Genomic DNA, 14,319 nt, shown 5'->3' with positions numbered 1-14,319 from the left:
ACTAGGGATTGAACCGAGGGGCACTCTACCACTGAACTGCACCCCAAGTCCTTTTACAAACTTTTGAGACAGGGTCTTGCTAAGTTGCTGAGGCTGGCCTCCAACTGGCTGGCCTTAGCCTCCTGAGTCATGGGCATTGATTTTCAAGACCATGACTTTTGGTGGTGGGGGAAGGTTCTTTGCCCTGGATGTCACTGACGAGCGTGATTTCTAGAGGTTTTTCTCCAACCCCACTGATTCAAAGAGGCAGGGTGACGTTGCCTATTTCAACAGACAATCTTAATAAATTCTGAGGATCCTTGGTCTCTAGCCCATGGAAACCAGGTGACCACATCACAGGGCCCAAGTGGGAGAAGGGTCCCTGGCATGCCAGCTGCTGTTCTAGGCACAACCTTGTTGGTAAGAATGGTGAGATGATAACCCTTAGTCTTATGGGGATTTAGTGTGGTCATCAATTACCAAGTTAGATTTGGGGGACAACACACTTCCTAGGATGGGTGGTATTGACTACTACAGAGTTTCTCCAGTTGTGCTAACTCCAGGACAATGAGGTGTCTGGAAAGTCAGTTTGTGTTCCTAAAGCAGAAGATCAGGTTGGTATTCTTGGTTCAGCAGAGGTTGTCGATTAGGGGTGTGTGTGTGTGTGTGTGTATGTGTGTGTGTGTGGTCTGACTTCTGGGCCCCTCACAGAAAGAACTCTATGTCTACAGCCTGTGCTTGGAGTCCAAGAGGACCCATTTATTGACACACAGCATTGCTGTCTCTGCCCCATTCTGAGGTCCCCCTGGTGAGGTGGCCACACCACTGACTAGTTGGTGGTGGGGCTGGGAGGCGGGAGGGAACACCTTCTCTCTCCATGATAACTGAGGAGCTCAGGTCCTTCAGAGTCCTGGGATTTTATGCCCTTGTGCCCAAAGCGGGGTGCCCCAACTTCACAGAGGAAAAGGGAGTTCTAGGTCTGGCATCAGAAGCATCTAGAATCAAAGATTCTTCTTCCAAGCTCTCCAGTAGCAGGATCACTCCTCTTCCAGGAGAAGAAAGAGCGCTTGTGCATTTCCGTCCAAATCTAAATGAGTGACGTCCCCTGTTGGTAGGCAGATTTTTCTGCACGCACCCCTGCTCCTTTCCGGCAGAACCGATGATTCTTGTAGCAAAACGGCCATGGGGGCTGCCAGTTAGCAGACGGATTTGCTGCCTCGGAAGACGGGCAATGTCGCCAGTTAATCTGTAGAGTTGTTGGGCATCTTTTCTTCTGTGGACTCCCCAAGCTTGACATTGTTGTCCACAGCTACGAACATCGGGCTCACCTGCTTGGAAGTGATGAGGCTGCTGCTCCACAAGGAGAACAGGGAGGCGATGGGAGTCAGGCTGAAGGAGGGTCTCTCGGGGTTCCTCCCTGGGGACTGGGTGAACCTCGAAGTCTCCTGGACTTTGTTCTGGGAACTGGAGGTGGATTTCCTCACGGGGTGCTTGAGCCACCTTCCGGGTTTGGAGGAGTCCATGGTCATCGTTTGGAAGGACACTGTCTCAGAGGTCATGGGGTCCTGGAGGAACCACCATTGGTAAAGCAGGTAGGCCGGTATCGGCAGAAAGGTGAAGACGCTGAGGAAGGTGACCCAGCCCAGGGCGCTGTTCGGGTAGGGCTGCTTTACTTCCTGGCTCTGGGGGCAGAAAGGGAAAATGCAGGAGTAGAGGAAACGGTGACGACTGAGGGGGTTTCAGTCCATGTGTTCCTGGGCCTGGGATTTCCCAGGGGCTGGGAAGCTGGTTAAAAGGATGCTGCGCCAGTGGGAGTCCAGACCTGGAGTCCTGTGGGTGGCGGACTTGATAAGAGACCCCCCCCCTTCAGTGGGATGGGTGGCCAGGCTTGGGGATCATCTCACCATACTTCTATTCCAGGCAATATAGGAGGTTTCCTTGTGATGGAGGGGCAGGATGCAGATGGTGAGGAGGGCCAGCAGCCCGGGCAGTGTCACGTAGCACCACAGGAAAGTGAAGGAGGGTCTCAGAAGGTGCCCTAAGTCACGGATCATCTCCTCCCTAAACCTGGGGTGGGCAATGGTCAGGGATAGCTGGGGCTTGAGGGCCTGGCAAGGGTGGGCCTGTGGCCCTTTGGCTTTTTCATAGCTCCCAACTCTTAGGGGCTGCCCAGCTCTCTCCTGGGGCTGGATCTCTCGGGCCACCCCATGGGATTCCCTCAGTCCGTGGATCTGCCTTGCCCAGCCTCCATCTTCAGGCCAACCCAGGACTCCTTGTTTTCACAAGACCCACCACTGCCCTGGGGTCACTCCCTGCTGCAACCCTGAAGCTCTCTCACGAACCCTCCTCCCCGCCATGGGGACTGATCAAGCTCCAACATCCTCATAGGAATGGGAGGGGTCCACAGCTGGGCAGATCACCTGTGGGCTCCATAGATCCAGGACAAAGCCATATTCTGGAATGTCACAATGGCGACAAGGGTGAGAGGGACCAGGTGGTCATCAAACAAAGACATTATGTAGATGCCGGCGTGACTGCTGAAGACGAGGCTGCCCAGAAGCCCTCCCAGGCAGATGACCACTAAGACAGAGGTGGGTTTGGTTCTATTGAGGCCTGTATGTAGGGCTTGGTTGGTGTCAAAGTGAACCCTGAAAATCTGGGCTAAACTTGGGGCAAAGGACAACAGGGCAATGTTTTTGCCGGGGTGAGAATCCACATACCTGGGGCCAGGCTGGGATACTTCACAAAGACTGTGGAGTTCTGGAGAGAAAGGACAATGTTCTCCGAGGTTTTTATCAAGGTGCCCAGGCCTGTGATGAACAGAGCCAGGAAGAAGAGGACGGCCCAGAGAGAGGCATGAGGGAGCAATGAGACGGCCTGGGAGAAGGCTGCAAATGTGAGGCCAGGGCCCTCCATGAGCTGTGGGGGAGAAGGGCTCTGAGGCAGTGGTGCATCTGGATGCAGGGATGGTGCAGTAATTGATTAGCAATGTCTAGGCAGTGAGCATGGGCACGGGGGATGGAGGGTAAAGTGCCCTCCTTGGTTTTGTTAGGTGAACTTCACCTCCTGGAGCCTCAGTTTTCTCCAACAAATAGGGATCCTAGGGCTGGTGTATTTAACAACTTAGCAAAGGCCCCAGCACATGGAAATGGTGGTAGAACCAAGATCAGGACTATTACCTGCCCCAGAGATTTAGTTGGTCCACGAGGCTCCTGGGAAACACATTTCCCAGTGTCCTCTGGGGTCTTTGGGAAGCACCTGCCTGTCCCCACAAACGCACCTTTTCCTTCTGCACTCTGATACTGCAGGACAGGGAGTGGTGGATGACCTGGTACTGGAGGTGTCTGGGGAGGTGGATGATCCAGTTCAGGTAGTCCTGGGGGAGCATGAGCAGGATGTTATCTGGGGGCTTGGCCTCCTTGGGTAGCACCCCAATGGATATCAGCTCTATCAGCCTTGAGACACTCCTAAAGGGGAGGTAGAGGAAAAGAAGAGTGGTAGAGAACATGCGGCCCTTCTGCCATCTGCAAACTAGGAAAATTGAGGACCCAGAGGAAAGGGAGTTGTCCAAGATGCCTGTTGCTGAGGAATAAGGGCACCCAGACAGGGACAGAAAGCTAATCCAGTGGGCTTGGGGTGAGTCATTGGGAGCCCACCTAAGGGACAGAAGAGTTTATATTTTCTGTAGCTAGTGCTCCTCATTATTATGAGTTACATTTTGTCCCACTTACATTTCCTGCGTTCAAGTCCTAACCCTCATCAGTACTTCAGAATGTAACCTTATTTGGAAAAAGGATCACTGTTATATAATTAGTTAAGATGAGGTCATGCTGGAGTAGGTGGGTCATTAACCTCATCTGGCTGGTGTGCTTCATATAAGGGGGACATTTGGACACAGGTACTCTTACAAGGGAAAATGCCATGTGAAGATGAAGGCAGAAAATCAGGGTGATGTGTCTACAAGCTAAGGAATGTCAAAGACTGCGAGGAAACACCAGGAGCCAGGAAAGAGACCTAGGCGGACTCATGACACTCAGAAAGAAACCAACTCGGCAACACAGTGTTCAATACCATACCCATTAGACACATGCTATTTAAATTAAGTTTAATAAAATTAAAAATTAGTGCCTCAGTCTTATTAGGTACATTTCATCACATTTACCACCTTCATATTCCCAATGGCCACATGTGGCTTGTGGCTACCGTGTTGGACAATGCAGACATAGAACATTTTCCACATCACAGAGATCTACTGCTCGGTGCTCCCCTTGGAGATGTTGGTTCTCAATCTAACCTGTTCATTGGAATGACCAGGGAGTTTTTTAAAGCACAAAACTCAGTTTTTACTGAGCTATAATATACAAACAATAGAAGGTACAGGTACCAAGTATATACCTCAGTGAGTTTGGATGACTGCATATAGCCAGCACCCCAATTTCCACCGCACTGGTTACTTAAATCTCCTTTCTAGTTATTTTCCTTCCATCCCAGAGGCAGTACTAATTTGCAGCAGTACATATTCATTTTATACCTGCTTGCTACAATATAACAGCTGATTCATCCATATTGTTGCATATATCAATAGTTGTCTTAGTCTGTTTTCTGTTGCTATAACTGAATACTGCAGACTTGGTAATTTTATAAAGAATGAAGGTTTATTTAGTTCATGGTTCAGGAGAACTAAGGTCAAGGGGACTCATCTGGTGAGAGCCATTTTTGCTCATGGGGACTCCAGAGAGTCTTGAGGTAGCACAGGGCATTAATCACATGACAAGACAGAGCAAGCTTGTTAGCTCAGGTCTCTTTCTTGTTTTTTTTTTTTTTTTTTTTTTTACTGGGGTGGGGACATTTAAGCACTGAGCCACACTCCCAGCCCTTGTTATTTTTGAGACAAAGTCTTGATAATCTGCTTAGGGCCTTACTAAGTTGCTGAGGCTGGCCTCAAATATGGGATCCTTCTGCTTCAGCCTCCTGAATTGTTGGGATTACAGTTGTGTGCCATCACACTTGGCATTTGATGATTTTTTGATGCCATTGTAAATGGTTTTAGTTTAGAAATTTCATTAGCTGTGATTACTAGTACGTAGAAATATGGTTATCTTTGTTTAATGGCTTATATTTTTGTGACTTTCTTAAGTGCCCTTATTTTAGTAATTTTTGTAGATTCTTTAGAGTCTTCCAAATATGCACTTATACATCTGTGAATAAAGACAGTTTTCCTTTTTCCTAACAGTTCTTTACTTTTTATATCTTTCTTCCTTTACTATTTTCAGTGGGAAAGAACTTCACTGGAATATTGAAGTGGTTTAAAAAAGAAAAAGGAGGGTTTCATTTCCTTGTTTTCAGCACTAGGGGGAAGTGTTCAAACTCTCACCACTGGGTAGGATGTTCCCTGTAACTTGTCCTGACTCCACTATAAAAGGTTCCCGACTGAGGATGACTTCTCCCCTCCCCCCAGGGGCCTTTGACAAGGTCTGGAGACATTTTGGTTTGGCACAATGGAGAGTGGGTGGGGGTGGGGGCTGCTAAACATTCTACATTGCAGCCTCTGATGCCATACTAATGAGTGATCTGGGCAAAATTCCAAGGGTCCAGATAGAGAAACTCTGCCTTAACTGTTGGAGGAAGCGCTGTTTTGTTTCTAATTTGTTGAGAATTTTCTTTTTCTTTTTGTCATTGGTTCTTTTCCTTAATCTGTTAATGCAATGAATTGATTGATTTCTGGGATAAATCCACTTGCTCGTAATGTAAATTGCTAATACTTTAAGAATATTTTCAAAAAGACACTTGAGAAGTATTTCTCCTTCCTTTATTACTCTAAAGGGTTTGTGTTGGGGGCTGGGGCTGTAGCTCAGTGGTAGATGCTTGCCTAGCATGTGTGAGGCACTGGGATTGATCCTCAGCACCACATAAAAATAAATAAAATAAAGGCATTACATCCATCTACAACTAAAAAAAAAAAAAACAAAAAAACAAGAACTTGTGTTGGATTAGCATTACATCTTCCTTGATTATTAGATGGAATTCACTAGGGAAGCAATATAGGCCTAGAATTTTCTTTATGGGAAAGTTTTAAATCATAAATTTAATTTTAAACTCAGAAATGGTGCTATTTAGATTTTCCATTTCTTTTTGTGGTCAGACTTGATAATTTGTACCTTTCAAGGAGTTTGTCTATTTCCTTTACATTGTTAAATTTATTTGTATAAATTTTTCACAATATTCTTTATATATTATATATATATATATATATATATATATATATATATATATATATATATGTTGTAGTTCCACACAGTACCTTTATTTTATTCATATGTGGTGCTGAGGATGGAACCCAATGCCTCACATGTGCTAGGCAAGCTGAGCCACAACCCCAGCTGCCCCCCTCCCCAATACTCTTAATGTTGGCAGGATCTATCATGGTTAATCCCTCCTGTCCCCTCTTTTTTCGTACTGGGATTGAACTCAGGTGTGTCTCTACCACTGAATTATATCCCAGGCCTTTTATTTTTTATTTTGACGCAGGGTCTTGCTAAGTTACTGAGGCTGGCCTCAACCTTATGATCCTCCTGTTGAGACTTTAAGCATCTCTTTGTCATCTCTTTGTTATTCCTGATATTTTAAATTTGTATTTTCTTTATTTTGTATCAGCTATTGAGAGGGAAGTGTTGAAATCTCCAATTACAGTTACACATTTATCTGTTTCTTTAGTGCTGAATTTTTTTCTCCTGTGTGTGTGTGTGAGAGAGGTTGAATCAGGGCCTGAGCATGCTAAACTCATGCTCCACAGCAAGCCGAACCCTCAGCCCCTATCTTTTTTTCACGTTTCTGTCTTGTAGCTCTGTTATGAGGTGTAAAAACATTTAAATAATGCAGATACCCTGATGAATTTGCCCGTTCCTCATTATGGAAAATCTCTGGTATTATTTGTTTTGACTTTGTTTGACATTAATAGAGGCACAATAGCTTTCTTACAATTATTTCTTGACACGGTTTTTTTTTTCCATTCTCTTACTTTAAGCATATTTATATCTTTATAAAGGACATTTTTTTGTAAACAGGATATGACTGGGTCTTGAATTATCTAGTCTGACAATTGCTGCCTTTTAAGTGGGGTATTTATTTAATGTAATTATTGATATGATCTATTTAGGGGGAGGTTACTGAGTGAACCCAGGGATGCTCTACCACTGAGCTACATCCCAGTCCTTTTTAAAAATTAATTTTTTTTTTTAAATTTTAAGACAGGGTCCCTTTTAAGTTGCTTGCCTTGTACTTGTAATCCTTCTGCCTCAGCCTCCTGAGTCGCTGGGATCACAGGCCTGTGCCACCACAACCAGCCGGTTGTCTACCCTGGTGCCATTTACAAAAGTAAATGTCTCATCTATTCCATTTTCCTCCTTTCTCTGCTTAAAACAAACTTTTTTTTGTAGTTGTGGATGGACACCTTTATTTTATTTATTTATCAAACCCAGGGGCCCTACCCCTGGCTCCCTCTTTGTTCTTTCATGGTTACTTTAGAGCTACGCTATTCAATTCAGTGGCCACTAACAAGATGTGCCTAGAATGCGGTGAATAGGACTGAGGCATTGAATTTTTAGTTTAGTTTTAATTAATTAAAATTTTAAAGAAGATAGGCCTCAGTTATCAAGAAATTTTAAGTATATTCAGAACAACTTGGGCAATTAATGGGATCAAAACATAAATCAAGTATTTTCCTTCAGTCTCAAGACTATTTAGTATTTCTCTTGGTTCTAAATAGCTGGTGGTGAATTCTCTCATCTTTATCTGAATGGCTTCATTTCACTTTCTTCCTTTGAAGATATTTTTGCTGAAAATGGAATGCAGGCTGACAGAGCCTCTTTTTTCAGCATTGTATAATATTTCAATTCATTTTCTTCTGGCTTACGTGTTTTCTGATGAGAAATCAGCCATAATTTTCATCATTGTATACAAGGTAATCTTTAATTTTTTATTAGTCCAAATATCGTCTGTTTATATTTGGCTTTCAGAAATTTGACCCAGACATACTAAGGTGTGATATTCTTTGTATTTATCCTGGTTGAAATACAGAGTTTTGGGAATCTATGAACTGATATTTTTCACTAAACTTGGAAAAACTTTTCCCACTATTTACATTTTTTTCCTCCTCCAATCCCCTCTCCTCTGCTTCTGAAACTCCCATTATATCTATATTGTCTGTATGGGTCATTGAGGCTGTGTTCAGTTTTTCCTCTCTGTGCTTCATGTTGTATAACTTCTGTTTAGCTGTCTTCAAGATAACTGATCTTTCCTTCTGCTGGTTCCAATCTATACTAAATCCATTCAGTGAAACTTTCACTTAATCTGTATTTTCAGTTCTAGAATTTCCAGAGGGCTTTTTTTACAAGTTCATATCTTTCTTAAGATAACCTTGTTGGGCTGGTGTTGTGACTCAGTGGTAGTGTGCTTACCTAGCATGTGTGAGGCACTGGGTTCAATTCTCAGCACCACATACAAATAAATAAAGGTCCATCAACAACTAAAAAAAAAAAAAAAGATACCTTTGTTATCTTCACACATTTTTTTAATCCTATTAAATTTCTTACCATACTTATAACAGTTGTTTTAAAGTTCTTCTCTGCTATTTCTGGTAATAGATGGTCTTTGGGTCTTCTTTTTCCTCTTGGATATGGGTTACATTTTCCTGGTATTTCAGAATGTCTTGTGATTTTTAATTTTATGATGAACATTGTGTGTCAAAAGGCAAAGGATAAAAGTATGATATTTGTATATTTTGTTTAGTCTTTTAAAAAAAATTTTGGTTGTAGATGGACACAATACTTTTATTTTATTTATTTTTATGTGGTGCTAAGGATCAAACTCAGTGCCTCACACATGCTAAGTGAGCACTCCACCACTGAGCCATAAGTGCAGCCCCTTTTATTTAGTATTAATGAATTCAAACCTTTTCTCTCCAAAAGCTAGTGTGTTTATGTTTAGAATGAGGGTTAATTAGATTTTTCTGAGTTGGGCTGGGGCTGGTAATGATTTTAACTGAGTTTTTCTCTGTTTTCAAATGGGATTAAGGAGAGTTTACTTCACAATTGAGCTAATCTCCAACTTTTTAAAAAACTTTTAAAATTTTTTTGGTCCCAGGGATTGAACTCAAGGCACTCGACCCCTGAGCCACATCCCCAGCCCTATTTTGTATTTTATTTAGAGACAGGGTCTCACTGAATTGCTTTTGCAGAGGCTGGCTTTGAACTCGTGATCCTCCTGCCTCAGCCTCCCAAGCCGCTAGGATTACAGGCATGTGCCACTGTGCCCAGCTAACCTCAACTTTATATACCTCCCATCAGTCACTAATTTCTTGGATGCTGGCAAGTGTTTGAGTTGGAGTGGGTTAGATGGTAGCTTTAGATGTTTTTGATTTCTTTTTGTAATCAAGTGGAACCTATGAATCTAAGCACCATAGGTCTCTGCCTGCCAGCCCTGTCTCCATGGAAGCTTTTGACACTTCCTTAGCATAATTTCTAGGGAGGATGTGAGGATAATTGTTGGATAAAGCAAACTACTTGTGTATTGGGGAGGTTCCTTAAGATCTCAGTACCTAACAGTTATTCATAAAGTTATTAAATACTTCAGATGGTTTCTTCTTATTTGTAAAGTCTTTCCATCTACAAAGGCCTGTCCTCCACCCCCATCACCTCTGTTAGGTACTTACTCCCAGGTATAAAGGCTCTTTGTTCACTATGATTTCTGATTACTCTCTAGGGTTTGGTTACTTAAAGTTTATTTATATCCACTATTCTTCAATAATTTCATAGAAAAGTATGGTTTTAAATTTTCTCTGTTAAAAATTTACGGCTTTTTTTTTTTTTTTTGACTTTTGTACCCTTCAACATCCTAAAGGGAAGAAAAATTCCACTGTGGAGGTTGAAAATCCAATGTCTGGATGTACCCATGACCAAGTAAATCAGGATCTTGGGTGGAACAGACACAAGTGTTTCTAAGGCTCCCTACGATTCAAATATGCAGCTGATGCCAATAATCACTGACTGTGGTCTGAAAGCCGTGGCAGTCTTCTTTGTGAGTTAATTAATTGATTTTTGAGATCTTCTTTATTCCATTTACAATAATGGAAAACCTTGGGACAGCCACATCTCTGAGACTGTTTTCTTCTCTCTAAAGCAGGAGAATTAGAATGTTCCCTATTTGTGGTTTTCTCTGAGACTAAATGTGAAGTGATCATTAATGGAGAGGTTCTGAGTTTGAAGGTTCATGGGGCTGGCAGATTGCTAAAGTAGGGGAGATGGCCCTTCTTCTACCTTCATGGCTGCAATTACTCACTTCTGAACACAGGTATGGCCACTGGTGGTAGCCCAGAACCCCAGCACTAGAAAGATGATGGATGTGGTCAGCATCGAGGTCATCAGGTTTCCCAGGACTACGAGGAAGGTTGCCTTGACAAAGTTGTCCCTTCCAGCCTCGTAGGAGGAGGTGATGATGGTGCCCATGCCTAGGCCCAGGGAATAGAGCACATGGCCTCCTGCCTGACGCCACAGTTCCAGCGAGGACAAGGCAGAGAGCTGTGGAATGGGGTAAGAGGAGTTGGGGAGCTGGCTGGCAGGGCAGAACCACCAGTGAGTTGGCAGAGGGGCAGGCTGGGAGGAGAGCAGAGGGATGAAGACTAGGGTCAGATGGAAGGGAGGTGTGGAGCAAGGAGAATCCGAAAATTCTTGGGAGGTTGAGGGAGGAAGAAGATGTGGAGTCTCTGGCCTCACCTCTGTGGTTATCATACGTTCCAGGCTGGCAACTGCACCTTCCAGAAAGAGACATTTGATGAAGATGCAGAGGAGGAAGATGTAGGGGAGGATTATCGAGAAAAACAGCAACTGACCAGGTAGATCAGGATGGAAACCAGGATTCCAGAGAGGTGGGGAGGAAAGAACACAGAGACAAATGTTAAAAAGGGACTGCAGGACTGCGGGCTAGAGAGAGGGAGGTGGGTACTGGTAAGGTGGCCCACAGGGAACAAGTCAGCACTATTGGACGTCAGTCTAGGGAGACAACACTGTTCTCTGGAAAGACAAATCTATCAATAAGCTGACTGGTGGTGACGGGGGAAACTCCAAGTAGAGAAGGTTTTTAAATGGCAAGGCAAGGACACTGTCAACTCACAGGCTTTGGATAATGGCCCACATGTGAGCTTAGAGATAGGAACCACAAAGGCGAGGGAGCCAGCGGAGCTGAAGTCTACATGGGAAGAACGGGAGAAGGAAAGCAACTATGAAAGGGACTTTGTAACATGATTAATACAAATTTCTAAGTTCTTCATTCTGGGGTGGGGTGATAAGGGCTCCCTCCTTCAGTGTGCTCCACCAAACCTCTGGTATAAAGCCCACTTTTGTAAGACTGGTTTCTATTGGAGGCTGTAAAGAGAGGGTACATTGAGCCTTCAGGGGTGTGTGATGTAAGCCGACTGCTTGCCCTGATGCCGGGACCGAGGATGAAGGCAGTTAACTAAAATGATCTCGTAAACACAGTGGAATAAATTTTCCACGCAAGGGGAGTATGACTCAGGTGAGAATGGAGTAGAAATATGGATTGACATAAAATACTCTAAACGGGAACCTGGAAAGCAATTGGTGGCAATCAGCTCCTTTAAGAGTTAACATGAACTGGGGCTGGGATTGTGGCTCAATGGTAGAGCGCTCGCTTAGCACGGGCGGGACCCGGGTTCGGTTCTAACCACCACATAAAAAATAAAATAAAAAAGGCATTGTGTTGTGTCCATCTATACCTAAAAAATATTTAAAAAAAAATTTTTTTAAAAAGAGTTAACATGAACTGTCAAAGTGTAGGAAGGCAGAGGTTGCCCTGCTCACTGGGAGACTGGGTTCTGATCTGAAAGCTTCCTAAAGGTCTCCAGGAGCAGTGGGCACGAAGATGGTAAAGAGGGAGCTTGGTCAATACGAAGCACTTCTTGATGGGGGTAGCAAGTTTTTTAGGGGAGTGGTAGGTACAGCTGCCGTGAGGACAGTATGGCCTCTTCCGTAGGACCCCACCTGGAAATTCTGGTGGCTATATCTGAGCGTCTCCCCTGGGTGGGTGGAGGAGTCATGGGGACTGAAGAGCAGTCAACAGAAATCAGGTGAATAGTGTTAGGACAGGAAACCTGGGGATCTTTAGAAAGACAAAGAGGACGCAGGGCCACAGTCAGGGTGGCTTACCAACACTGACAAATCGAGCCCCATGATGACAATGATGAAAAGGAAGATCCAAATTGTCAAGACACCCAGGCTGAGCTTTAGGACGAGGTTCTGGATCCCTTCCTCAATGTGGCCTGAGGCTTCCAGGGTGGTGTGGTACCAGAAGTATTGGTGGGGCACAGTCTGAAGGCAAGAGAAGTCTGGGGGGACCCAGGTGCTTAAGCACCACCGTACTTGGCTCCTGCCCCTGTTCTTCACTTCCTTCCCTTGGGCTCACTTGCTCCTTAGTGCCCCTATCTCCCTTGCACTGATGGCCCCTCTTTCTCTGCTCACCAGTGACACTGATGTTCTTCACCAGCGGGCAATAATCCCAAGGCAGGGGATGGTCAAAGGAATTGGCCAGGTAGTAGAGGCTCCAGGAGAGGACGGCACTGTTATACAAGCTCATCAACATGCAGACCTGTGGGTGGACATGGTGGGACTGTGGAATGGAGCAGGTAGAGACAGAGAACCTGGAGACCACAAGAGGCAATCTGGATTGCCTCTCAGCTGGACTCCTCACTTACCAGTATGCTAGTGTAGCCCACGCCACCTAGCCAGGGAACGAGCTGCTTCCAGACCTGGATGATGTCTACACGCAGCCACCGCCCTATGATCACCTCCATGTACAACAGGGGAATCCCGAAGAAGAGGAGCATGAGTAAGTACATCAGGATGAAGCTACCTGAGGAAGGGAACCAGGATCCATGCCCAGGCAGCCAGGAGTTGTGCCCCATTCTTTCTGCTAGGAGGGTAGGTGCCCGTCCCCAGCTCTCTTCTCCTCCATGACCCAGGAATCTAGGCTCCCAGCCTTAAAATTTTTTTCTTATCCTAAGGGACCCCAAGCCCCTGGGCCTTACCTCCTCCATTCTGTTGACACAGGTAAGGGAAACGCCACATGCTGCCTAGCCCAAGAGAGAAAGCCAAGTGTGTCAAAATGTTCTTAGTTCTTTTAGTCTTCATGAAGTAACTTTGGGTCTTGGTAGTAAAAATTTCTTTGGCCTTGAGGTTCCAGAGCTGGTAATTTTCACTGTAGGGTTTGTTGGTGGACTCTTCATCTGTTGTGTCAGTTAGTTCTTCAAAGGACTCCATGGTGTTCTTCTTACAGAAACACTAACTCCTAAGGTAAACTTAAGGTCACCAAGAACAGCAGACTTCAAGGGACATGTCTCAGACACCAGACTATAAGCTTTATTATAAGAGTTTTTGAGAAATGAGGGCCAGAATTTAAATCTTGGCCCTTCTCTCCATGAATTATTGACTTGGGACAAATATTCCACCCTCTGAGGCTCAAGTTTTTCTCATCTTACAAGCAGAAATTAGTTTCAAAATACTTAATAACTGCTTTTTGTGAACCCTGACCAGTCAGAATGGATGCCAGCCATACACACTGGAATATTAGCTTAACATTGGTCCTCTCTGAAAAGCTTCAAGATGACATAATGGATACAGAGTGACAAGGACACAGCAAATACTGGAGACACTCAGGTTTCTTTCCTTTCTCCTTCTGGTCTACTTGAAAACTTTTAGGCCCAACCAGTGCACATAGACTTCTGGGCCAGTGCCTCCTAAACCTGGATGTCCACCACAGTCACTTGAGGAGCTCTAAAAACAAAGATTTCTACCTTTCTTTCTCCTAGTCTCACTCTTCTAGATTCTGATTCAGTAAATCTAAGGTAGGTGCAGGGATTGGTAGAACAACAGAGGTTTCGTGGGAGGGTGGGGGGTGGGGGGGTGTTCCACTTCTGGAAAGGCAGTGCAAAGGAGCTTCTGTGGACCTCCTCCCTAAAGAAACAAGTACAACTTACAAGAACGACAGTGAAAAAAAAATCAACATCTCTGGAACTTGTCCTAAGTACATACAGCAAATGATGACATTTATTCATGAAAACCTATAAAAAGTCAGAATATTGAAAGTCTGTGGTATCTAACTATAGCTGCCCCCTCCCCTCCACACCTCACCCATCATGGCAACTCCACTCAGGATAGAGGGTTCTTTCTCCTTAGCTGCTCCTCAAAGCCTACTTCCCAGGAGAGTCAGGCCTTCAACATTTCTCACTCCTTCCAGATATGGGCTGAAAGGCTAAATTGTAGGCAAGTATGG

At 44.5% G+C, this 14,319-nt stretch overlaps 1 protein-coding gene across 1 annotated transcript; it reads right to left on the bottom strand.

Moving 5' to 3' along the window:
• Positions 1–1,220: 1,220 nt before the first annotated feature.
• LOC114079204 (orphan sodium- and chloride-dependent neurotransmitter transporter NTT5-like) lies at positions 1,221–13,307 on the bottom strand. Its single transcript, XM_027920345.2, has 11 exons — positions 13,076–13,307; positions 12,743–12,900; positions 12,510–12,636; positions 12,198–12,376; positions 10,749–10,859; positions 10,315–10,553; positions 3,260–3,446; positions 2,700–2,898; positions 2,400–2,559; positions 1,884–2,046; positions 1,221–1,661 (listed from the first exon to the last, which is right to left on the bottom strand). The coding sequence occupies exons 1-11, from the start codon at positions 13,305–13,307 to the stop codon at positions 1,221–1,223; spliced, it is 2,196 nt and encodes a 731-aa protein (XP_027776146.2).
• Between the last annotated feature and the right edge of the window lie 1,012 nt (positions 13,308–14,319).

Source organism: Marmota flaviventris, chromosome 18 (assembly GCF_047511675.1).
Source record: "Marmota flaviventris isolate mMarFla1 chromosome 18, mMarFla1.hap1, whole genome shotgun sequence".
NCBI lineage: Eukaryota > Metazoa > Chordata > Mammalia > Rodentia > Sciuridae > Marmota > Marmota flaviventris.
Note: the sequence above shows the minus strand (reverse complement) of the source record. Positions and strands in the feature narration are given on the sequence as shown.

What these genes read in the sequence shown, in the direction of transcription:
- LOC114079204 (XM_027920345.2), bottom strand. Translation starts at nt 13,307, where the DNA reads ATGGAGTCCTTTGAAGAACTAACTGACACAACAGATGAAGAGTCCACC. An exon ending in AACGTATGATAACCACAGAG is followed by an intron (nt 10,554 to 10,748) that starts GTGAGGCCAGAG and finishes CCCATTCCACAG; the next exon opens with CTCTCTGCCTTGTCCTCGCT. An exon ending in GTATCCCAGCCTGGCCCCAG is followed by an intron (nt 2,560 to 2,699) that starts GTATGTGGATTC and finishes CCTCTGTCTTAG; the next exon opens with TGGTCATCTGCCTGGGAGGG.